This window comes from Anastrepha ludens, chromosome 5 (assembly GCF_028408465.1).
Source record: "Anastrepha ludens isolate Willacy chromosome 5, idAnaLude1.1, whole genome shotgun sequence".
NCBI lineage: Eukaryota > Metazoa > Arthropoda > Insecta > Diptera > Tephritidae > Anastrepha > Anastrepha ludens.
In genome coordinates, this window is record NC_071501.1 from 90,881,781 (window position 1) to 90,909,401 (window position 27,621).

General features: G+C 31.2%; 1 protein-coding gene across 3 annotated transcripts; it reads right to left on the minus strand.

The window, feature by feature from the left end:
- Positions 1–874: 874 nt before the first annotated feature.
- On the minus strand, positions 875–25,837 carry LOC128862971 (UDP-glucosyltransferase 2-like). Of its 3 annotated transcripts, none has more exons than XM_054101831.1 (5): positions 25,583–25,671; positions 2,722–2,968; positions 2,141–2,587; positions 1,917–2,074; positions 875–1,847 (listed from the first exon to the last, which is right to left on the minus strand). In XM_054101831.1, the coding sequence occupies exons 2-5, from the start codon at positions 2,966–2,968 to the stop codon at positions 1,116–1,118; spliced, it is 1,584 nt and encodes a 527-aa protein (XP_053957806.1). In that variant the 5' UTR covers positions 25,583–25,671; the 3' UTR covers positions 875–1,115. The 3 variants fall into 3 exon arrangements, with proteins under 3 accessions (XP_053957806.1, XP_053957807.1, XP_053957805.1); XM_054101832.1 differs by lacking the exon at positions 25,583–25,671 and adding an exon at positions 9,685–9,759; XM_054101830.1 differs by lacking the exon at positions 25,583–25,671 and adding an exon at positions 25,678–25,837 and having other exon boundaries at positions 876–1,847.
- Between the last annotated feature and the right edge of the window lie 1,784 nt (positions 25,838–27,621).

Here is a 27,621-nt window from a genome sequence, read left to right on the forward strand (position 1 = left end):
ATCTTTGTTTGCTGTGAGATTGTGTTGAAGATATACGAAAAAAGTCAACACAGCCTTCACTCATGTTTCTTCCTACTGCTGAACTACGACTGATTGGACAAGTGTGTGAAATGAGTGGGTACAATTCTGCTGCCGAGTCTCCAATGACGTGTCACCTAAAGTTCCCCTCACAAATCTGCTTCAGATGGCCAAGCCAAAGAATGATAGATTTCTTGAATGCAATGAACTATAAAAGCAAACATATCTCTCTCTTTAGTACAGTGTAGTGAGGTGCGCTCTCGCTCTTTGCTTGCCAGCCCTTTCGCTCTTCTTGCTGTTTCGTAAAAACGCACAAAAAAATAAATCAATTTTTCTTCTATTAATCAAATATGCGCAACGAATATGTCTGTTTATATTTTTCCATTTTTTACTTGCAGTCTTTTAATAAATTCAACTGGTGAGAGAATAAAAAATTGAGTAGCGGCATTCGCATATAAAAAATTTATAGTTTCGCGTGCATAAGACATTTTTTCTGGATAACGAAAAATGTTCATTTTTTGTCGCACGATGTAAAGTTTCGTCTTGCAGCCGGAATGCAAATGTTGATACTTTGTTTCTTTCTCAAAAATTTTCAGGCTTCATACCTCAACTAGAAAACCTAAGAACCTACGCCAAAAACCGTATTGACAATAAATAGGTTTTATGAACATTTTTTTATTAATTTATTTAAAATTTTAATTTTTTTTGTTTTATTTAAAAAATACTTTTATTCATATTTTTTGTACTAAAAGCACTTATTTTTTTATTTTAATTTTTTTGTTTTATTTAAAAAATTATTTTGTTTATATTTTTTTTATTAAAAAACATTTATTATAATTTAAATTTTTTTTATTTATTCTTTATTTAAAAAAATACATTTTTGTTAAACAAATTCGGTTCTTTTTGTTATATCGATCCCACAAAAGGGTAATCTGACCACAAACTGAACAGTAAAGCTTTTTGGTTATCAGAAATTAAAATTTGCCAATAATTCTCTTATTGCAGAAAAAAGAAATACTTATAAATAATTTACTATTCTACAAACATAAACTATCTTAGACTTAAAATTATTTCCGTAGAAAAAATCAATCACAGTTTTATTGGCGCTTTTTCCTCAACGCGCCAGCTTCACTCTCGTCTTTTCGTTGCAAAAGGCTGCGCAAAACTTTCAATACCTTCAACGGCAGCCAAATAACCGCAACCGCCAACAAGAGCGCACAACCTAACACATCCAACAACAAATATTGGTATAGCGGCATATAAGCGCCGTACGACTTCAAATGCGGTGCACCTTTATGACGGGCCACGTATTCCATCCAAAACGAGGCTTCATCCAAGGGATGCATGGGATTATCTCTGAATTTGCGCGAAACTTCCAGAGCCTTTTGCTTGTAGCTGGAGTCCGTTATAAGCAGCTGTATGTTCTGCACCAAATCTTCACTGGACATTTGACCGAAATTCAAAGCGCGCGCATAGCCAGCGCGCACAGATTTTATAGTATTGCGATGCTGATCGCCATACAGGGGTATACACAACATTGGCACACCCCAGTGTATGCCCTCCTGAGTGCCAAAGATGCCACCGTGCGTAATGAACACCTTCACGTTGCGATGCGCGAGTATGTCGTTTTGGGGCAACCAACTTTGGATTTTCACATTGGGCGGCAAGTGGCCAATCGATGAGTTCTCGAACTTCCAAAGCACATCTTGTTTGAGTTGGCTGAATGCGCTGAGAATGAGCGCAATTTTCTCTTGGGGCATGTCGATGCTTTTCATATACGAACCGAGGCTGAAATAGACCACACCATGGGTGGAGTTGTCCAAGAAGTGCTGCGCAAGAAAAAGCAAATATCAATTTGGGAAAAAAATCAGTAATGCTGGTGGCCTATCAAGACAAACCTGCAAATCGTTTGGCAGTGCTTTGGGAGTTTTTATGTGCACGCCACCAACGTTGACAAGTCCGGGCATACTCGGACGTGGCACATCCAGACTGCGATGACTATTGATCAGCATCATTGAAATATTCCTCTCCAGATCGCGCACATTTGGTAAGGGGCCTAAAATTCAGTTAGTCTCATGAGTAAGTCAAACAACAAAAACTGATCCACAACTCAATAGCCTACCTTCGATGAATCCTGTAAAATGCTTCTCAGCCATCTCTTGCATTTTGGGCATATAATAAAGACGCCGCATGACAGTGTCGTACAAGGATAAATACGTATTGTAAGCACGCTGCGAGAACGTCATTTGATCCGTGTGTGAGAGCAAAAGGTGCGGTATGATAGCCCAGGGTGTAAGTAGCCCCATCGCATGGTCCATATTGTCCGCATAGCCCATTGTGCCCAGTGTAACGACGGGGCACTTGAATTTGTGCGCAAACATGAGGAAACTTTCGTGGAAGAACTGCTCCATGACGATGAGATCGAATTCTAGATCCCTGCTGGCTATGAGGGACTTGACTTTCGGGTCATTGAACGCGTGTTCGGTGGTGAGCAAACCGACGTGCCACCACATTTGCAGGTTTTGAAAATCGCTCGCGAAACGCATTTTGAAAATATTCTCTTTGGGAACTGTAATCGAAAGTTGTTATCAAAAGGAAATAAGAAATAATTGTAAATGCGCATATTTTCATGAATTTGTTAGAAAATAGTTTTAGTAAACATTTCTTTATTTTAAGCCAAGGTACGGAAGATTTTTGACTTACAATAATGTGGAATATTGAATTGCGGCTCGATAATAATCTCGGTGAGGTTTTCATGCGGATATTTGGCGAGATGGTTTGTCACTGCAGTTACATGGTGGCCACGTTGCAGTAGATCACGCAAAAAGTGCTCCAACCACATCCAATGGCTAGGCGCTGGAAAGGGACCCATAAATAAGATATTGAAGGCCGCAGAGGAAATGGGCATTAGAACTGCCGCAACACAGAGAAGTAGCCATCGTAGATGCATCTGAAAGGAATAGAAAAAAACGCATTGATTAACTTTGGAGTTATTATTTAGTGACACATTTCGATGGAGAATCGAAAAAAATTATATATTAAAAACAAATATTAAAATAAGTTTAAGAAAAATTAAAAAAAATATATAAAAAAATATAAAAAAAAATTTAAAAATATATAAAAAATATATAATAAAAAGTATTAAAAAAAGACTAAAAAAATTACAAAAATATTGAAAAACAAATATTAAAGAAAATATTAAGAAAAAAAAGTTAAAATGTTTTTTTTAATAAAAAAAATATTTCAAAACATTTTTTAAAAATTTAAAAACATATTTAAAAAAATAGTGAAAAACTAAAAAAAGGAAGAACACTAAAGGACAACATTTAAAAAAATATTAAAAAGATAAAATAACAAAATATTTAAAAAGAAATCTTTAAAGAAATTAAAAAAGGTTAAAAAAGTATTAAAAAAAGAAATTACAAAAATATTGAAAAACTAATGGTTAGAAGAAATTATTAAAAAGAAACTATTAAAAAAATATTTAAAAAATATGAAAGATACATAATGAAAAGTTTTACAAAAAGAATTAAATAAAAATTATAAAAAAAAAATGAAAAACAAATGTTAAAGGAAATATTTAGAAAAATACTTACAATTTTTTTTAATAAAAAACATATTTCAAAAAAATATTAAAAAAATTTTAAAAACATATTTAAGAAAATAGTGAAAAACTAAACAGAAAGGAAGAACACTAAAAGACAACATTTAAAAAAATATTAAAAAGATAAAATAACAAAATATTTAAAAAGAAATCTTTAAAGAAATTAAAAAAAGGTTAAAAAAAGTATTATTTACAAAAATATTGAAAATACAGATGTTACAGGAAATATAAAAAAAAAATTGTTTTTAAATATAAAAAAATATATAATAAGAAGTATAAAAAAAAATAATTACAAAAAAATTACAAAACATATTAGAAAACACATATTAAGGAAAATATTAAGAAAAGTTAAACATTTTTTTAATTTAAAAAAATATTTAAAATAATATCAAAAAACAAATTAAAACCATATTTAACAAATATTACTAAAAAATATTGAAAAGATAAAGTAAATAAATATTTAAAAATAAAATGCTTAAACGAAATACATAAAAAACGAAATATTTCAAAAAGAAATATTAAAATAAAAATATAAAAAAAAAATTAAAAAAAGAGTATTAAAAGAAAATAAAAAAAAAAAAGTGTTGAAAAATATTAAAAACAGTTAAAACGTTAAAAAAAAAATATTTAAATAAAAGTATTTATTTCTTATAAAAAAAAAAGATTTAAAACGAAATATAAAACAAAAAAAATATTAAGAAAATAAATAATAAAAAAAATATATCAAAAGAAATATAACACAAACAAAAAATATTAAAAAAAATAAATATATCAGGTCAGTCCATAAGTTCGTGCGTTTTTTAAGGGTGGTTTTAAAATTAATAAAAAAGATGTTTGAAGTATTTATTAATCAATAATATATTTTTCTTCATTATTCACAATGTCTTCCCAACGTTTAGGCAAATTTTTAATTCCCTGCTCAAAAAATTGTTTGTCCTTGGAGCCAAAATACGCTTCGATATCCCTTTTTAAAGCTTCTTTTGAGGAGTAGTTCTTGTCACTCATATGGGTTTGAAGTCCACCGAAAAGGTGATAATCAGAAGGTGCAATATTCGGAGAGTACTGTGGATGCGGCATTGGCTCCCATCCGAGCTCGTTCAGCTTGCCAAATGTTTGCTTTGCAGTGTGAGGTCTTGCGTTGTCGTGGTGAAACAAAACTTTGCGTCTATTCACTAAAGACAGTCGATTTTTTTTAAGTGCCTCATTCAGGTTTGATAGCTGATGGGAATAATAATCAGCAGTTATCGTCTGGTTTGGGTCCAGAAGTTCATAATAAACAATACCGGCAATATTCCACCAAATAGACAGGAGAGTCTTCTTGGGGTGAAGGCCATCTCTAGTGGTCGGTTCTGGTGTTTCATCTTTATCTAACCAATGGCGTTTGCGAACAAGATTATTGTAAAGGACCCATTTTTCATCACCAGTAACGATAGGGTTCAAAAAACTTTCATTTTCAAGCCGTTGCAGCAGCTGAGAACACACATTCACTCTCTGCTGAAGGTTGGCGACGGAAAGTCTATGCGGAACCCAGTTTCCCAACTGAACCAGGTTCCTCTGAACTGTTCCATGCGATGAATTTAACCTCTGAGCTATCATATCGACTGTCAAATTTGGTTCAGCTTCCACGAGTTCGAGCAAAGCGTCGGAGTTGAAGGCTTCAGGACGAACAGCGCGCGGGGCATCCTCCACGTCGCAGTTACCACTTCGGAATTTTGAAAACCACTTTTGCGCAGTATCCGTATCCTCTCCGTGAACAGTGTTTATTTCTGCAGCAGCAGTTGTTGAGTTTTTACCACTTATACGCGTTCGAAGATTCCATTTTATGTTTTAACAACACGTGCTTCTATCCGCGATTAAAATCACTTGTTGAATACACAATATATCAAAGAAAATATAAATAGTTCTGTTATATTCCGCGAAAAATTTTTTGTATGCAAAAATCGTACAAAAGTGAAATTATGGGTAAAATACGCACGAACTCATGGACTGACCTGATAATATTAAAAAAACATTTTAAAAGAAAATAAAATAAAAGAAGTATTTTGAAACATATTTAAGAAATATTTTAAAAAATATTAAAAAATATAAATATATAATAAATATATTAATAAGAAAATTTTTAAAATCCTTATAATTCACTGCATTTAGCAAACTAAAAAAAAAATTGAGGGATGGCCTAAATATCTTAAAACATGTCAGAGATATGTATTTGTTCAATAGGCTTTCATAAATGTCAAAAATACATATTTACACCGTTTTGAGAGGATTTCTGATGGTTTACAAAAAAGTCAATAGTTTTAAAATTTTCAAAAAAATGTACCCAAAAAAACCAAAAAAAAAAAAATGCCCTTCTTTCAAATAGTTTTTCATTCATTTGCCCATTAGACAGGCTTATAAAAAGTCAATTTTTAAAAATGCTGAGGATGGCGGACCTTGAACAACCGGAAATACCAAATATTTCTTCAGCCTCATAAAGCGTCAACTTTCAAATTTCTTAAAACTTTCTGTGTTCAAAAAAGCAAAAAAAAAAAACAAAACGATGGAAGGTCTAAAACATCCTCATCCATGTAAGAGGCATTTGTGGGTATTTTCAAAAAGATTTAAAACAAAAAACAAAACTCAACATTTTTTCAAGTTGTTTTTCATCCATCTGGCCATCAATCAGGCTCAGAAAGTGTAAGTTTTCAAATTCGTTATAATTCACTACTTTCACAATAATATAACAGAAAAATTGATGGAGGCCATAAAACAATCGGAGATACAAAATATTTAGTCTGCTTAGATTTGCTAATTAAAAAAAATTGGTTTACTTCACACCAACCTAAATATTTCTCTGAAATTTTCACCCATTCACTCGAACAGCTCTTCTCATAGGCGCAGCTTGAAAAATATAATTGGAAATCGTGCCTTCTTCTACGTAGTCATTCACAAATTCAATTCATCTTTTATAATTACTGAGCTTAATTCACTTTTGTTGTTAAATTTAATTAATTATAAATATATTCGCATAGCCGTAGAACTTTGTTCCTCGCCTTATTTAAATCGAATGCATATGAGTTCGACACGTGTCTTAAGTCAGGCAAAAGTAAAAATATATCGGTTTGTGATTTATGATAAAATCTATTGAATTTTCATGAGTAACCGCAATATATCAAAGGTTGTGCCCCACATGCATTTTTTAGCATCTTTTTCTAATGGAGGAAAAATAAATGCAATTCGATACCTTAATTACATCAGTTGATATGATTTAATTCATTTCCATATGTTAATTATGCAGTTGTTGTTGGGCGTGAGTGCTGGTACTTTGTTATATGCAAGGCTGTGTGTTTGTGGATACATACAAGACAAGCCTACCCACTTCATCAATTGAGAAAGAAAATTGCACAGAGAGGGGCGGAATTTAATTTTATATACCTAGCGCACGCGCTTAATAGTTTTATCTCCATCATAAATTTGTTCATAAGTTTAATAAAAGTTGGCGCTCTGAAATTCCAATAATTCTTGTCTGGGACCAAATAAAAGTTCAAATATTCCATAAACGATTTTTTACAAAATTTCAACAATAACATGACATTGTAAAAGAAAAATGGTTACTATACAAAAATTTAATATGAAAAAACATTTAATGCACACAAAAAAAATTGAATAATAAAAAATATATTTTATATAAAAACAATACTTTTTTTTTGTAATTTTACGTAACAAAATTCTTTCATATAAGCACGTGTCAAAATCAAAAAAAAAAAATGTATATAAAAAAATATTTTATATAAAAAAAATTGTCGACTTATAATTAATTAAATTTAACAACAAAAGTTAATTAAGCTCAGTAAAAACATTAAAAAAATGTTGATTAAAACTTTTCGTATTCATTTATTTCTTGCGACAAAAATTACAAAAGAAAATTTTTCAAATAAAAAAAAAAAAATTCAATATATTTAAAAAAAAAACATAAAAATGTAAAAAAAATGTGTGTTTAATAAAAATTTTATTTAAATTCATTTATTGCTCGCTACCAAATATTAAAAAAAAAAATTTCAATTTTTAAAAAAATTTTTTTTCTTAATATTTACCTCTAACGTAAAATTGTTTAAAAACAAAAACAATATAAAAAATTTAACTTAGCAAAAAGTTACAATATATAAACAAATTTTTAATTTATGTTAAAAAAAAATTTTTTTTTGAAGTGTGCTTCGTCTTAAAAAGCATTTAAAAATAAGTTAAAGGAAATCGAAAATATTTTACTTTAAAGTCTCTAGACCAAAATTTTGCATTCAATAAATCACAAAATTATAAATTTTTTTCAAAATTTTTTCAATTAACTTCAAAAAAAAAATAGTTTTTAGCAAAATTTACGTCCAAAATACTTTGATCACTCGGCATTGAATTGTTCAATATATTTTTATTAACAACATTTTAAAAAAATTTAGATTAAAAATTTTTGAATTCATTTCTTTCTTGGGAGAAAAATTACGAACAAAAATTTTTCAAATATTGGAAAAAAAATCAATATTTTTAACGAAAACATAATTTCTGTATTTATTTATTTCTTGAGACAAAAATTACGAAAGAAAATTTTTCAAATATTACAAAAAAAATTTAATATTTGTAACGAAAACATAAAAATGTTAAAAAAATGTAAATAAAAAAATTTTTAATACAAAAAATTAGAATAAGAAAATGCTCATATGAACAAGTATATTTTATCTTAAAAAACATAAATGTAAAAAACATTTGAAGACATTTTCTTTAAAAATTCTAAAAACAGAATTCTAATTCCCAATTATTAATTTTTTTTTAATTATACAGTTTACCTCTTAACTTTTCAAATACGAAAAATTTGTTTTTCCTAAATTTTTAACAAAAACATAAAATTGTTAAAAAAATTAAAAAAAAAATATTTACAAAATTTCAATATATTTTTATTAATAACTTTTTAAAAAACATTTTTATTGAATTAAAAAAATGTTTAATATAAAAAAAATTTTAATAAAAAATTTCATATGAGCAAATATATTTTATCCAATAAATCTAAAAAAAATGTATATAAACGTTAAAGACAATCGATGACATTTTCCTTAAAAAATTCTAAAAAAAATTCTAATCTCAAAATTATTAATTTTTCTGATTGTATGGCTTACTTCTTAACTTTTCAAATACAAACATTTTTCTTCCAAAATTTTTTAACAAAAACATAAAATTGTTAAAAAAATTAAAAAAAAATTATTTAAAAAAATGTTCAATATAATATAGTTTTATTAATAACTTTTTAAAAACGACTTTTATTTAATATTAAAAAAAATTAGGACCAAAATTTTTAACTAACATTTTTTTTATTTACTTATTGCTGGGACCACAGATGTAGATATTTGGGTTATGGCTTCCACTCCCTAATGGGCTGGCACACAAAGGTACTTTTATTTATTTAGTTTTCTCTCTTCATTCAACACTTTTTGAAATATACATATGTACTTATACATATATATCATCCACATTCATATAACTCAATTGCATTGGGCCGCTCGTCCACTGGGTATAAAAATATGTTGAAACAGATCTGCATATGACATCAGCTGGCTCACACGCGCATTCAATAAAGATATGCTGAGGTAAGTCCAGTTTATTTACATACATTTCCATGTTTCCTCATTAAATTAACAAATTAGCTCGTTTCTTGCACCACTTTTGCTTGGTCATTGAATAAATTATTCCTATTTTCCCTATTGGCATGCGCGAGAAATCTTGAAAGTATTTATGCGTATCAATTACCTTTTGTTGCATGCACCTACAAACATACACATATACATACATAATAAAAATGTATAATGAGCAAGATTAAGAAAAGCAAAATGCGCATGCATATTTACAAAAACAATTAACAGGTTGCGCTGCACTTCTTTGCCAGACAGTCAACGTTATCGCCTTTCAATATGGAAGCAAATTCGCACTTGTTTATAGAGGTAAACATGCAAACATAGGTATATATGCACGAATGTATGTCTGTGCATATATTTTTAAATACTACGAAATTCTGCGAATTTACACTTAAAATTTATAACAACCTTTTTCTTAGGATTTTTCGACTTTTTCGCCTCCTCCTCTTGCACCTTATTTTGCGCTCTATCAACCAGCTAAAAATTTATCAGTGGCCATTAAAAGTATTTAAAGTTGTATTCTAATTAAAAGATATTAATTGTTGTAAAATGGCTATAAAATGTGTGTATAAGTATTAGTGTTTCTTAAAATACGCGCACTTATATGCAAGTAGTCTATAGAACGATAATATTTTTATAATTCACATAGTACATACATAGATGCGGTCTCGAGGACTGATAAAAGTTCGCTTGACTGCTTAAGAAATAAATTGTTGCCTGTATTTTATGATAGACCGCGGTTAAGGCAACCACTTAGATACGAGTTCTTTGAACAAACCACACAGACCACCAAGTCTTTGTAGAAAACGTCATAGCTTAAGGGGGTCTTCTGGTCTCGAGGCCCTGAAATGAAGGGTTTTTTTGGGGATTGATTGTGACAAATCCTGTGAATATTTAAAAAAAAAAATTTTTTTATTTTAAAGGTACATGTCTTGGCTTTTAAAAAATGGTTTTGACTTTGAAAAAAATTAACACCCGCGACCTTGAAATGGCGCTGAAGACGTCTACCTCCAAACGAAACAGGTCTCCATTTTGGTCACGGTTTTTCCACCTGGGTAATCAGAAAGCAAAAATTAGATATGCGTTGTCTTCAGAGTTGCCCTGGTTAAGTTTTCCCGTGACAGATTTTTTTTTTTAAATTTTTTTCAAAAGTTATGCAACAATTTGCAAAAAAAATTTTTTTTTGCTCATTTTTTGAACTTTAAAAGGTTATAAAAATGGAATGAAAAAAAATTTCAAAAATCGTACACGGGGAAACTTAGCGGTAAGTTTTCCGAACCTTTTAAGACCAAAACCATTGAAATCGGAGTATAACTACTATGAAAAGTGTGACCAAAATGCTTAAAAAACACGATTTTCGGGGAAACGCGTTTAAAGATAAAGTTTATGATAAAACGGCCGGAGGAGGGTACACTTCGGGGCCCAGAAAAATGTGAAAAAATGCGATTTTCAAAAAATCCTTTCTGTGGCGTATTCTCGCATACACATACAACAAAATTATGCAAAAAAAAAAAATCGATTCTTTTTTCGCTGGAGACCAGAAGACCCCCTTAAGGTTCTTGGCAACCACATTGGGAATACACAGTGAATAATGTATAAGTTCAGTAAATAGGAAACGTTTAAGAGGGTTTTGTCTGGTTGTGACTTAAAAGATAATAAATTTTAAATTTACACAAATTTAAATAAATGTTTCTATTTTTTACATTTTCTTAGAATATCACTTAGAATAACCCCATAATTTAAAAAATTTAAAACGAAAACAAAATTACTACTACTTTTACATTTTCTCAAAATATCAATTTTAACGGGTCATGTCTGGCTGTCACTTAAAATGAAAAAAAATTTACTTATTTTTACATTTTCTTAGAATATAAATTTTCAACTACCTTTGAAACAAACCGAATCCCATCTTTTTGCTTCAATCCAAGCTCAGAGCAGAATGAAGTGAAAATATTTTTTTTTTTCGAGACTATTAAGAATATTTGGTGAAATGGTAATAAAAGTAAGTAATAATAAAAATACGTATTTTGTTTTTGCTTTTACTAATTTGGAGCTCACTAGCAAAAACAAAAATATCAAAGTGCCCCAAGAATACAAATATTAATTTTTTTAATTATTGTAGGTTCTCATATTACGAATAAAACTTCGATAGAAATCTGAGAAAAAACCAAGTCACGTCGTTTGAGATGAAAATATTCAGCAAAAAAAAAAAAAAAACAAAAATAATAATAATAATAAGAAAAAAAATGTATTTATACTATCTAGGGCTAAGCCTGGCAAAGCTTAAGGGTAAGCCTGAAAAATTTCAAATTGAGTCGATCAAAATTTAATAGATATCTGACTTTAAGGAGAGACGCTATAGCTGGTGCCAAAAACAGACAATATTTGCACTTTATAAAAGGCCAATAATAGAATCACTGGCTGCGAACTTAAACATCTATGATTTTGAAAGCTGGGTCCATTGATGGATGGAACCTTCAAGAACTCACTCGGTTCAGGTTCACATCTATTAGAAAAGTAATATACGCAAGAAAAATCAGGGTTTTGATTTCTCCCTGCATATCTCGATGAAGTAAAAGAGGTAATGAAGCTGGGCATTTATCAACATCTTAATAATTAAGCAAAAACCAATCCAATAGGTGATAAGGTGTCCTAAATGGCGATGGATCGAGTGCACTGTCAGAAAGGACAGCGAAAGCATAAGCAGAACAGCGTTGGCATGGAACCATCAGGGACACAGGCGATCCCCTCGTCAACGAAATAAGTGGAGGCCACAAAGAGAACATCAGTTAATATAATAAGATATAAATATTATATGTACTTTGTTCGAACCAATTGTCTCAAGTAGAATAATAAATGAATAAAAAAAAGTATTAAATTATACGAGCCGTGTTTCGATACACTCTACAGATGGTCAATGAACATCGACACTAAAAATCGCTAGCTACCTAACACAACGGCAACTGAAAGTTTCTCAAGACTCATAAATTTCTTAAATACTTTAAAGAGCTCAAATTTTCAAAAATCAAACAATTGCGAATATCGCCTCAACAAAAGCCATACAACTTTCGTCAGTCCCCACATAAAATTGCATCACTATTTCATTTCTTCTTTGCACAAGAGTTTGCTTATTTAAAATTATTGCCATATTTACATATGATTACCTTATATTTATCATATTTGTTCACACATAAGCAATTACGTTTCACGGACTCCAGACTCATTGGTAATAAAATTTTTACAGAGGGCAATACGCCAGCCAGAATGTAAATAGGAAGTTAATTTCGTTACTTTGTAAGATATCATTTTATAATTTTTGCTGTTTTTCTTCTTAATGCGCTTTTTTGAATGGTTCTTAGAAATGTGTGCCTTACAAATACCTATCACAAAAATTGAAAAATACTAGAAATAAAAATTTAATTTAAGAAATTAATTGTCGTCAAAGTATTTGGCAACGATTTTTGCAGGTTCCTCGATTTTTATATACATATATAATAAATGTAAAATAGAATATATATATTAATCTATACTAATATTATAAAGAGGAAAACTTTGTTTGTTTGTTTGTTTGTTTGTTTGTAACGAATAGGCTCAAAAACTACTGGACCGATTTTAAAAATTCTTTCACCATTCGAAAACTACATTATCCAAGAGTAACATGGATTACATTTTATTTTGGAAAAAAATAGGGTTCCGTAAGATATTTGGATTTTTCCGACACAAACTGAAAAAAATCTTATATATAAAATAAAGTCAACTTTTTGTGTGTGTTCGCTAACCGGCCGTGTCTTTGCACCGAATTAAACCAAACTTACACACATTGTTAAGAAGGTACTGAAGATGGTTTCCGTATAGTTTGGATACCTATTGGTTGATAGAGTTCCAGATATAGGTCAAAACGTGGACCCGGGTAACCTTTGGATGTGTATGTACAATATGAGTATCAAATGAAAGCTGTTGATAAGTGCTTTAATACGGGGTAATTTTCACACCTATTAATGACCAGGGTCTCGAAATATATGCCAAAACGTGGACCCGCCGTGTCTTTGCACCGAATATAAATTGCACACCAAACTTACACACATTGTTAAGTAAGTATTGAAAATGGGTTTGGTAAAGTTTGGTTGTAATTCGGAACACCGGCAACGCGTACAGCGTTCTTTTGAACCAGCCATAATGTCGTTTACTTTTTTAACGCTTGGGGCGGAACTGAACTGTCAAATTGACAGTGTGAATTACAATGTGTCAATATTTCTTTCTGATTTGGATGCCATAAGGAGAAGACGTAAGTGCAAAGTGTAACAATTTTTTGTGAATTTTTTTGGAGTGGATTTTGGAACAGTGAATAGTTTCTTACAAATTTGAGAATTTAATGTGAAATCCGAATGTTCAAATGAAATTATATGTTCGTGGAAAACAAATTTTTTTCGTTTTTTTTTGAAAAATATAAATGGATAATGGTTAACAAGCTCCAATGCTTAATAAAACATATAAATTGAAACGAAAAATTCATTGATGATCAGGAAAAAAGACGATTGTTTCTTAGTTATTCATTTGCGTTGATTTGTAATTTAAAAACAATCTTCTTTTTTCCTGATTTTCAATTTATATTTTATATTTACTCAAAAACAAATAGAAAAACAAAAATTAATGTTTAGCGCATGAATAAAAAATAAAGAAATAAATAATATGAAAACCATATCTTTTCTGTTCTAAACCATATCTATTCTATTTTAGTGTGCCCAGCGAAGCGGGCCGGGTTGGCTAGTATTATATAAATTTTGCTTTAAGCTTTGTTGAGAGAAAACTCATTGATGCATTCCTTGAGATAAAGAGATATAAATGGAACTTCTAGGCGAAGATGACGCGCAAGAAGGTAAATTGCTTTGCGAAAATGGATTGTTTTATCTCTTTCAGGTCCTGGTGCAACAAATGTCAGAATTAGTTGAAATTTTTTTTAAGGTGGCGCAAAATTAATCATCCAATTGGGGCCTGGTGCAACAAATGTCAGAATTAGTTGAAGTTTTGTTTAAGGTGTCGCAAAATTAATCACCTAATTGGGGCCAGGTGCAACAAATGTCAGAATTAGTTGAATTTTTTTTGAAGGTGGCGCAAAATTAATCATCCAATTTAGGCCCCGATGCAACAAATGCGACATTTAGCTGAATTTTTTTTAAGGTGGCGCAAAATTAATCACCCAATTGGGGCCTGGTTCAATAAATGTCGGAATTAGTTGAAATTTTGTTTTTAAGGTGGCGCAAAATTAATCATCCAATTTTGGTTTTAGCAACTTTTTTACTAAATAAAAAAAGTAATTTTGAGGGATGAAAATCTTTACCTTTTCGCCCACTTTGGTTATCTGTTTGTATAGTGAAGTTCTCCACTTCAAAAGTGTCAAATATGATTGATGTATGACGTCATTTGCTAAAATTATAAATCTTCTGATAGATTGATTAATTTTGCGCCCTCTTTTATAAATCTTAAGGCTTGTTTGCTTGTTCATGCGATTGCAGCAAAATGTTATTTAGTAGCTGTGAGTAAGTCTAGGAAGTTTACGCGCTCGTTTGGACCTCTGATGGCGCTGTGGTTGATAAATCTGTAATTTTGTATTTATGGCCCAATTTGCCTTATACTCGCCATAAATATTTATTTAAAAATGAGCTTTTGGATAATATGGATATATGTTTAGACATGCATATGTATTCCTTTGTATTCCTTCATATGTATTAGGTTGTACGTTTCTTTCTCTTTGCTGTATACCTTTTTATTTTGATCCTTAAAGTACCGCCGCTCACTATTTATGTCATTTTAATTGTCATTTTGTTCCTTCTAAAACAAATTATTTACTAAAAGTTTCATATTTACTTTATATAAGGTTTTGAAAGGGTTAAAGATCATTGCGTTGTTATTGTTGTAAACACCAATCAGCTTTTTAAATGGCAACCACCCGAGCAGTTTGGGCATATTTTGAAAAACGTCAGACATTGCTTTCTCTCACGCGCAAGTTTTTGCCAACTAAAGCACCAAGAGGGACTAAGTATTTTTCGTTTGGACATTTCCAGACAATAGGAGCCCCATGGTCCCTCTAGGAGCCACGGGAATATATGTAAGTATATAAATATAAAGTCACACACCCTTGCTCTCACTACCACCAATACACACTTCCGTAATAATTCTCTCCTTACTTCTCCTACTTATGTAAATTCTCACATCTCTTCTTCACGTTTCTTAATTTGCTCCCCTACTAACTGATCTTTTCTCTAATTATATATTCTATACCCATCTCTTTCTCTTTGTTACATAATAACAACAACTAATTTTGACACTCCTTATTAGTTTTTAAGCTCATATTTGTTAACTTAGTTGTACGAGTAAGAATTGTGTAACCTTGGAATTTATTGATAAAACTACCCTCGAAAAGAATGGAGTATTAATATATATGTATTTCCAGCGCAGTGAGGGGCTACTTTGGCCTCCTCTTTTTCTCGTACAGTCCGGTCTCTGCGTTCTAAAATAGTATTGGAATGATGAGCAACATGTAACTGCCTCCTCAGTTCAAAATAGCAGTTGTTGACAAGGTGAGTTTCAAGGCTCGTATTGTTGTAAGTGTAAATAGTGGTGTGCAAGACCTGCTTGTTATATTTTGAATGAGTCTGTATGGTACTTTGTACTTTAGAGTAATAAAATAAATAAATAAAATTGTTAATAGGGCCAGGGGAGCCTACACTTGAATGCTCTGATTGCTTGTTTGACGCTTTATTCTTTATTTAGTTTATTCCACTTTTTCTCAGCTCATCAACAGTTTCATCGGCTTTGCATCTCTATCCAAATTAGAGAAGGCAAGATAAACAGCTGATAATGTATTCGGCGTACTGCAGAAATTGTGCTCTCCCTCTCTAATTAAGTGGCCCAAAAAGTAAGAATGGACTCTTAACTCAATGGTAATGACTCATTTGCAGTAACTCAGAATGAGGCTCTTTCGTTACATTTACATACTCACTTTTCTGAAAACATGAAAACAAGGAAAGAGCGATAACTTTACACGATAGAAGTGGGTGCTCACAATTACAAGCAGCCCTTCGTTTTTGATGTGTGCTTATTAAGGTGACTTAAGGCATACTAATTGGTATTTTAGCAGCTTAAACTAGACCTTTCCGGTCAGAAGGTTTCTCGTGATTATAAATGTTATTAAAAGCCTTGCCGGTGCTATAAATAACGTAGATTAGATCACTTTAATTGTGGTAGTTTACTACATGGCGCACGAGAGAAGATAATACAGCTCTACTAATTAATTTTTAAAACGAGACCACCTTGTCATTCAAATTAGAAAAAACGCCAATGCTTCCGTGTGGTTCACGCCATGTACAACTTGTATGTAAATACTGATTACAATGAGTGTGAGGGGCAATGGTAGCAAAGGTGACAGAGGGTTATCAGGTTGGTTACATTCGCCGATTTTTATGCCTTCCTTATCCCGACAGCCGTTCTTAGTTCTTTTTCAAATTCCTTTTCTTTCTTGTTCCATTCTGCAACTCAACAAAATAGCAAATAAAGTGTTGTGTGGTTTGGGAGTTTACTTTTTAATTCAAGTTTACCCTCTTTTTTTGCTTCTATATAAAGGACAAGTTCGAATGGAACGAAATGATCGGTTCATATGGAAGAAAATGCTCAAGATTGTATGCAAAAATAATTGCAAATATCAATGCGATTTTTGAGTGATTTCAAACTTCTACTTTTACTTATATTTGAATTGAATGGGCTATAAAACTGCTTACTCAGAAAATTTAATTAAAAAGTTGAAAATTGCGATGACATTTTTTTAATTTTTGAAATTTTTTGTGAATTTGGCAAGAAACTTAAAACTCATTCATACTCATACATTTTCCTAAAAAAATTCATGAAAAAAATTCAGTACGAAAATTTTTCGATTATTGAAATTCCGTGTGTCCAAGGGTATGTAGGTACTTCACGTTACTGGCTGGAGATTAGTCTAACTCTCTTCGAAGGACCAAAAATGTTGCGGGGAGAATCCTAAATATGTTGCAAGAGGACCCTGTTCATAGAAGCAATAAATTATCCGGCTCGAAGGACCTCACTAATGATGAACACAAATTCCTGTTGGTTATTGTAGCGATGATGTTGCGGCAAAATTCCCAATTTAAAACTAGTTGTTTCACATTCAAAATAGGCCGGGTCGATTTTTGGGGAGGCAAAAAAAATCGCCCATTGCTCTGTGAAAATCATATTATAGGGATCAAAATAAGAAACTTAGCCAAAGGAATCATACCTCTAAAACGAATTCTGATGTCCCCCAATTTGGGTCGAACTTTTTAGTTTCTTTTCTCATGTAAAGGCCAAAAATGGTGATATTTTGAAATGATTGTATGGGGAACCCCCCAGGGGAGTTCCAGGGGGTGTGCCACTGGCATGGGTGGATCGACCGTCCAAAGTTAGTGGGGGTCGGTCTTACATGTGGACTCGGTTGGAGCACTCTAAATGGGTTAAAGTGGGATTTTTCGTTCGACCCAAAATGGGGGACATCAGAATTCGTTTTAGAGATATGGCTCCTTCGGCAAAGTTTCTTATTTTGATCCCTAGAATACGATTTTCACAGAGCAATGAGCGATTTTTAAATCGACCCGCCCTAATATACACATTTATTTCAATCAAAACCTGCTTATTATCACAGAAAATTATAACGAATAACAGGAGTTGAAAAACATTAAAGTATTTTAAACGAATACTAAATTGGACTCAACATAAACTTTAGTGACATTGAAGTGGGTACCATTTTTGTAAGAAGCAGGAAAAAGACTATTGTCACTGAGACGCTATCAGTGTCCAAACAAAAACAAATCGTCTATTGAGAAGCTCAAATCTATTTATCTAGAAAATTATAAAGATTATCTTCATGATGGTTTTGAAATCCTTGCTGCAGATGCCTTAGTGACTGCCAATGCGGTTGGCTGTGGCATCGTTAATATGGCCAATATTTTATAATACCTTTTTTAAGCTTGAGATGCACACGCCTTCCACTTTTGTTTAACTGTGGGTGCTAATCAAGGCTTTTGATATCGCCAATGATTGCGGATATGAAAGAATTTGCATTTTTACGGACAGTTTAATGGCTTGCAGTCTCTTAAAAAAAGCCTGTCTCAAGCAACTTTTGTGTCGCCATCTTTAATTGCAAAATTCTTGAGTATGGGTTTCTCCGCGTGATCGTAGTTTGGACGCCTGGCCATAGCGGTATCGGTTTTAATGAACAGGATGCTTTGACTGCCAAAAAGCAGTTGACTGTGGCTCCAACTGTGGCTAACTGTTGAGGAGGCTCTGAAAAAGACACGCAATACAATATTCAGAGATTGGTATTCTGGCTTTTTGGAATTTTTTAATTTGGACTCTAGTCTGTTTGCTGGACTTAATGAGGCCCTGCCAGCGAAATCATGATTTTACAAGTGGAAATTTAAAGTTAAAGATATCAAAAAGAATTAATAGGGTTTTGACTGAAAAGACTTATGATGCTGTCTATCTTTGTAAAATAAATGCCAGCGATACCGATATCTGTTCTTGTGGCGAAATTTACTCTCACATACAACATGTTTTTAACTGTCCTAATTTTGAGAAGATACGAAAAAAACACACATTTTTTCAGAACTTTTTGGACATTGATTCTCTTTTCAAAAATAATGAACTTGCGTGTTCAAAAAGTATCACGTAATTTGAATTTTCGCAAGCTACGTATATTCGAATTTAAATTTTTTTGTGGCGATATGTTGGTACCCATTTTGAATGTTCAGTTAATTGTTGACAGCTGCTTTGTTTGCACGTGTTTCGGCTCGTCTACGATTTTTACCTATTCAGAAAAATGGAACAAAGAACCTATATCAAATTTCGAGATCCGAATGTTGACTGTGTCATACGTAGAAGCTACTTTGGACTACAGCAACGTTTATCGGTGATACAAAATGTTCTCAGAAGGCCGAGAAGATGCGAACGCCTGAGCACTTCAACAACAGACGAAAAAATTGATGATTGAATTGATCTCAATGGAAGCTGCCGTACGAACCAAAACCGAAAAAAGCGCGCCAAGTTTTCTTCGATTGCAGAGGCGTTGTGCAACATGAGCTCTTGCCACAGGGTAAAACGGCCAATAAGGAATATTACCTGCAAGTTATGCGCAATTGCGCGAAGCAATCCGCCAGAAACGCTCGGATTTGTGGAAGAACAAAATTTGGCTCTTGCATCACGATAACGCCCCTGCTCACCTGCTCACACATCGTTGCTTGTGCGCGACTTCTTGGCCTAAAACAACACACTAATGATACCACAGCCACCGTATTCCCCAGGACTGGCCCTCTGTGGATTTTTCTTGTTCCCGAAACTGAAGAGGCCCATGAAAGGACGACGCTACGCTACGATTGACGAGATAAAGAGGAGCTGAACAAGATAAAAAAAATATGATCTTTCAAAGTGCTTCGAAGATTGGAAAAAAGTTGGCACAAGTGCATAATATGTCATAGGGATTACATTGAAGTGGACAAAATAGATATAAAAGAATAAATAAATGATTTTTGAAAAAAACACAAGATTCACGATTCTTTTTGAACACATAATTTTGGTGTTTCACCGAGATTCTAACCGACGTTCTCTCTGTGAATTCCGAATGGTAGTCACCACCGCTTTTTTTTTAATTCAATATAGTTTTATTTCATTTTTTTATTAAATTTTTAAATATTTTATTTTGTGTTTATTCTCTCTAATTTTTCCTTATTTTATTAAGTTTCAATTTGAATTATTTTAATATTTTTTATTTATTTATTTAGGTGGCGAATGGAAACTAGTTGCGTTACGACCAGACAACTCTGGCCATCCTACAATCTGAAACAGACAAAAACCCTTATAAGCCTTTCGAAACACGAACTAAGGCATATAATATCTCTTATCACCGGCCACTGCCTTTTGGGCACTCACGCACGTCGGCTCGGGGTTCCTCAAAACGACCTGTGCAGATACTGCGAGGACGAAGATGAGGAAGTATCGAGCAGGCATTTGCTATGCAGTTGTCCCGGTCTAGCCAGGAGTCGACTCGCTCTTCTAGGCTCTCCAACAATTGTCAATCTTTCAGTACTCTCGGACCTGAAAATCGAATCTCTCATCAAATTGTCGAAACGAATTAATATTTTTGACCAAAATCTATAATAAAAATCTCGGTTAGGTGGGACCCAACTTGCGGTCTATGTGGCACTCCGATGCGGGGTCACCCTTAAACCAACCAACCAACCAATATTTTTTATTATATTATTACTTTTTATTAAGTTTGTTTATTTTATTATTTTATTTCAATATATTTATTAAATTTAATTTAAATATATTTTATTTTACGTCTATTCTATATATTTTCTTTTTTATTGCACTCTAGCTGATTGTCTAACAAAAATCGCATAAATACAATTTTCAAGCCTTACTAAAAAATTTAAAACATTCCACAAACTTGTTTCCCCACGAACAAATACACGAATTGTACGGAGAAAATGCGCAACACCGTGAAGGAAATAATTATACATTTTTGTATTTGTTTATTTATTGATTTATTTAAAAAATGCGGCTGTATCTTAAGATTTGCATGCACTTATTTATACATAAATTATAATTATAAAAAATAATTTCGGTTCAAAATAGCTTGGCATAATTTTCATGAAACAAATCTATCTAGAAAATGCCCAAAAATTTAGAACTGTTTGTGCGAAATCAAACTCTAGATTGGCGGTTATCAAAAATGGATTCATTGTACTTAGGGAGCCATGAACTAACCCAGCGGGTAAAGGAAAAGAATACACCCGCGGTAAGGTATGCCTGTCGTAAGAGGTTCTATGCGGAGGGCGAGTTTTTCAGTTCCATGAAATACCATTGCTCTGTCGTTAGCTTTGATGATGCATTAGGCATTTTCAACCCGCAAAAAAGAAAGAAAATAAAAGAAAAGGGCCATGAACTCCAACCTATTTATTTTTAAGCCATTATCAATATTTAATTGAAGAAAAATAAGAACTTAATTCTATTTAAATGTAAAATGGCAATTTTTCATCAACTTTTGTGTAGAAAATTATGTTAACAGCGATTTTATTTCCACCACGGACGAAAAATAACTCGGATGCCACTAATACAGTGGCTACGACAATAAGCAAAATTGTCGGATTTGGGGCTTAGAAAATCCACACGTTACTGTAGAGAAGCAAATGCATCCACAACGCGTCACTGTTTGGTGCGGTTTTTGGTCTGGCGGCATCATCGGGCCATTTTTTTTCGAAAATGAGCGAGGAGCCGTGGTTACAGTAAATGGCGAGCGTTACCGTGACATGCTCAACGAGTTGTTTCCAAAAATTGAAGAGGATGACATGGACGACATTTGGTTTCAACAGGACGGTGCAACTTGTCACACTGCCAAAGTTACACTCGAACTTTTGGCTACCGTTTTTGAAAACTGAATAATCAGTCGAAATTAAAACACAAAATCGAAGTGTCCATTCATGAAATTGGAGCCCAAACAATCGAAAATGTGCTTAAAAATTGGGTTGATCGAATGGCCTACTGTCGAGCCAGTCGTGGCAGTCATTTGAACGATATTATTTTTCATTCATAAATGACAATGTTCAATCTTTTTTAAAAAAAAAAAGTTTGAAAAAATATTGATTATTTTTTTTTATAGCCGATTCAAAAAGCAAATTTTACATGGCCCACCCTATAAAAATATTACATCTAGCATTTTCTTCAAAAAAATATTTACACTTCACAGTGTTCACGCTAAATTTCGACATTTTGCATTTGCTTACACATACAAATGTACATACATACATACAATGTTGTTGTGGTTATTCTTTCGGCTAAACACTGCCCGAAATTAGCGAAGTATTCAAACAATTTCAAAGTGTAGATTATCAAATAGCTTCAATCCTTGACACACTTTCGCTTCAGCACCAACCAGCAACGAATTATGATCGTCTTTTATTACGGTGTTTAAAAATTTTAATGCTGAAGCAGCAATCAAGATAATTACTTTCGTACAAAGTATATTCGGCTTATTGTTGGTCACCCATTGGTTACGAAAGGCTAGCAAATATTTGATAGAGGAATTGTGATTTTAATTATTTACTACTCAAATGGCAAATAATTTCGAGAATATTTTGCAAGTAATAGTTCTTTTTCTATTTTACGCGAATTATAGTCGTTCTGTTTACTAGAAATCGTATAACTATAACACATTTTTTTTTATTCTATATTAGCCTGTAGATTTTTGCTGGAGAAGCACGTTTTAAAATGAAAAAAATAAAATAAATAGTAGAAAAAAAATTTAAATAACTGTAGAACAGCTAATAACATTCGATTAAGATTTTTACTCTCTCGACAAAAAAAAAAAACTTTAAAAAATAATTACTCTTATTATAATTTTTTTATTATGCTCAGCGCAGACACGTTCGAAAGCACGTTTTAAAATGCACAACTGTTGAGTGATGATCTGCTAATTACAATGAAATATTTAGAGTTATTTTTGTAATGAAAACTTGCACTTTTCTACGTGATTTCCGCGTTCGAGCGTCAATGCAAACAACCGGCACAAATTTGAAGGTGAATTTGTAGCGGTAGATTCAATTAATTTTATTAGTTAGATCGCGTGCTTTTCAAAAACTATCTCTAACGGATTAGAAATTTGCAAATCATTGATAACTGTTGTTGTTGTTGGAAAAATAATCTGGTTTTCTCTGTTCTTGCTTAGGTGATTGATTTCTTTTTATTTTAAGTTACTTAACTAAATTGCATTTAATCCAAATACATATTTTTGATTTATTACTTAAGTCAGTCATTTTTATTTATATTTGAAGTTAGTTTAAATTTTTTTTTTTTTTTTTACTTCCATTCTATTAAATTTTAATTTATATTACTTTATTAACTGATTTAATTTAATTTAATTTTATTTAATTTAATTTGATTTAATTTAATTTTATTTAATTTAATTTGATTTAATTTAATTTAATTTTATTTTATTTTATTTTATTTTATTTTATTTTATTTTATTTTATTTTATTTTATTTTATTTTAATTTATGTTATTTTATTTTATTTTTTTTAATATTATTTTTTTATTATACTTTATTACATTTTTATTTAATATATTATATCTTTTTTATTGTTTTCCTCAGTTTTTATTTTATCTAATTTTTTATCTAACTGAATTTATTTTATAAGTTTTCAATTATTGACCTTAATTTAATTTAATTTAATTTCAATTTTCAATTTATATTAATTGTGTTAATTTAATTTGTTTTGCCATATTCTTTATGATATTATTTTATTAATTGCATTTTCATCAATTTAATTGTATTTTATTTTATATTTAATTAGTCTATTCTGTTAAATTTTACTTTATATTATTTTATTTCCTTATTTAATTTAGTTTCATGTATTTTTTTATATGTTTTAATACATTTTTATTTATTATATTTTCGTAAATATTTGATTTTGTATTTATTCTTTCCAATTTCCTGTTATTTTATTTTATTATTTAATTCAATTTATTTTATTTGATTTCACTTTATTGAAATTTGAAATTTGAATAGGTCGAGCCAAGGAGCACCGAGAGATTTGGTGGCTCCTAAAACACTCAGGCTAAGAAACCCACTGTATTTTGAGCCCTGGAAAGAGGGTAGATAGTCAAGGAGAAAAGTATCAAAGCAAGAGATATAAAAGAATAGAGACAGAGATAGAGATAGTTAGTCTTGTTAGAATTTTCCAGATTAATTTTTTAGAGAACGAATATTACTCATTCTCACAACATCGCAACCCAAAACTCGTAGCCGTGATCTAGCAAAGGCAGGACACTCACAGAGAAAGTGCCCAGTGCTATCCGCCTCCTCCAAGTACGACAGGCACATTGGGTTCTCAATGATTCCTATGATGGTCATGTGCTGACCCCATGGGTTGTGTCCTGTAATGATACCGATCATCACCCGAACGTCTTTCCTTCCAAGTTTTAGTAGAAAGTTTGACAGTTTTCTGTTCGGTCTTGTCACTAAACTCTTTGCAGTTCTGAGCTTTTATTACTTTATTCTCTTTTATTTAAGTTTGGTGAAATATCATTTTTTTATTTTTATTTTCTATTATAATCTTTTTATACAATATTATGTTTTATATTAAGTATTTTTTCTCTTATTTATTACAATATATTTTATTTATTTATTTGCATTTAATTTAATTTTACTTATTTGAATTTAACTTTATGTTATTTTACATTTATTTTATATAATTTTATTATTTATTCAATTTATTTTACTTTCATTTCAATTAACTTAATTTGATATATTTTTTACCTTTTTTTTATTATTTCATCAATTGTTTTTAAAATTTTGTATTTTAAAATTATTCTATTTTATTTCACTCTTTTTTACCAAGTTTTGCTTAATTCGTTTTTATTACTTCATTTTATTTAAAAAAAAATTTTGATTCATTCATTTTATTTTTTTTTAATTTTGTTTAATTGAAAGGATTTTATTTTTTATTATATTTTGCTTCACTATACTTAATTGCTCAAATATTTTATTTCAATTAACTTAGTTTGATTAATTTTTCATCTCTTTTTAATTTTTAATTTATTTTCTTAATTTTATATTTATTTAATTTAATACTGGTTTATATTAAGTATTTTGTTTAATCGATTTTATTACATTGTTTCATTTTTATAAAATATTTTTTTTTAATCATTTTTTTATTATAATAAGCAATTGTTTAAATATTTTGTTTCAATTAATTTAATTTGTTTAATTATTCTTAATTAATTATTCAATTAATTTAATTTGTTTAATTAATTTAATTTGTTTAATTATCTTAATTTTATATTTATTTAATTTTATTTAATTCTGATTTATTTCAATTATTTTCTATTACATTTTACTTTAATCGATTTTATTACTTAATTTTATTTTCTTTTAATAAACATTTATTTTAATTGAAATGATTTTAATTTTTATTGTATATTCCTTTGTTATATTTTTGTTAATATTTTATTTAATTTCAATTAATTTAATTTATTTTATTTCCTTTTTTATTATCTCATATAAATAACTTTATTTAACTAATCGTATTTTAGTCATATTTTCTATTATTTTTTATTTGATTTCACATTTTATTTGATATCTTGCCTTCATTTCCTTTTATTAACATTTTTATTTATATCAACACACCCAACGCACTCTTTCTTACGCCATCTATCTGTACTTGATAAGTATAAATTCGAATATTATAGCTTATCATAAAATCACCTTTGTGTCTACCAACTTAGCTCAAATCACAAAACTTCCTCTACATAAACAACAAATGAGACCTTCGTAATCACTTGCATTAACTTATGCTTCACCTCTTATGTAATAGTTGTTGTACGCTTCTTGTAATGTATTTCGTAGCGATCGCTTAGTCTCTTGGCCTGTTCGCCTTTTTCAAACGATTAGCACAATTCCAACGAATTTAATTTGAAGCGTCCGTTTGATTGCAGGTTGCAGCTGCGACTGTCCAAATCACTTCAACCTACAGCCCACGAAAGTGTTTGCCCACCGTTCGGTTGGTTGATTACATTAACGAATTTGTTGTTGGCTACAAATGTTTTATATTTTTGTATATTGTAAAAATATTTAAATGCATTCATTCGCGCTTATCGTTAGCGTTCGTTGTTGGTGCAGTATTAAGAAGTTCGGAAAACACTTTAAGAGGGTTGCCAAGTGAGGATATGTGTTAGAAATGAGAGAAATCATGCTAATTAAGCTTCTTTGTTTGATTTCTTAAAATATATGTATTTACTCTTCTTATAGTTCCGGCCGCCGTAGCCGAATGGGTTGGTGCGTGATTACCATTCGGAATTCACCGAGAGGTCGTTAGTTCGAATCTCGGCGGAGGCAAAATTAATAAAAACATTTTTCTAATAGCGGTCGCCCCTCGGCAGGCAATGGCAAACCTCCGAGTGTATTTCTGCCATGAAAAAGCTCCTCATAAAAATATCTGCCGTTCGGAGTCGGCTTGAAACTGTAGGGCCCTCCATTTGTGGAACAACATCAAGACGCACACCACAAATAGGAGGAGGAGCTCGGCCAAACACCTAACAGAAGTGTACGCGCCAATTATTTATTTATTTTATACTTCCGAAAGTCTGATGACAAAAAAGTTAAATCGGCAGATCATCTGTTAATTAAAATTTTTCGTTTTTATTGGTAGACCAAACTGGTATTGACCTACTTGAAGTATTTGCAAGTCAAGGGAAGTGGTATGGCAGTATTATAATTATTATTATTCATAAATAGAATCTTACATAATTTTTGGATAAATTGGAAATCTAAACTCATTTGAAATGAGATAAAAAGGGATTTAAGTGTGTTTACCTTTTAAATTGAAATTAACAGTAACTTCCTTTCCGTAGAAGTATTATAAAAGCCTTAAAATCTTACATATACACGAACTTATCTTAAATAAATAATTAAATAAATAAATGAGTATACCACACGCCATTGTATTCCGTAGGTGCTGGGAAAGTTGAATGTGGAGGAAACCAGTGCCTGTCCTTTTGTTCATTAAAAGCAAGCTTTTAAGTTTGGAAGCCGGTAAAAAGAGTCTATACAGTTTGTTCCGTGATCAGGTTTTCAAAATGTACCAACCATAGCTAGAGCTACCTACAAACTAACGCCTTATGCGGAGCACTTACCCAAGTAGCGAAATTAAGGAAACTCTTCTTTGAAGGAATTTAACTCAAAATATAATATTATATCATATATTTCTAGCTTCAAATAAATTAAATTATTTTCTGTTCGGTGAGACCCTATGTTCCACCTAGGAACTACGGGAAAATATATATACCGATATATACCTATGAAATGAGATATCAGTCCATAGATGTCGCAAGAAGTATTTTTAAACCTTTCCAAAAGTCTTGTTTTTTTCGTCTGCCATCTGTCAATAATATTCAGTTCATTGTTTGTTACGCTTCATACAACAAGGCATTTTTGTCGCTCTTAAAAATGTCGCATTTCGTGCCTTCAAACTACGATTTGCGGACATCGTGAAACCACTTGTGAAATGCTGCTCTCCCGGTTCAAAAGGAAGTCTTTTTTGCATCGAATCGTTACGGGGGCTGAAAAATGGGTGTATTTCTTCAATCCCAAGCTTAAACGATCGTATGGTCCGACCAGCCACAAGCAAAAAACAACGGCCAAACCAAATCGCTTCGGCCGGAAGGCAATGCTGTGTGTTTTCTGGGATCAGCGTGGTATGATTAGGTACGAGCTATTAAAACCAGGTGAAACAGTTGACGATGCAC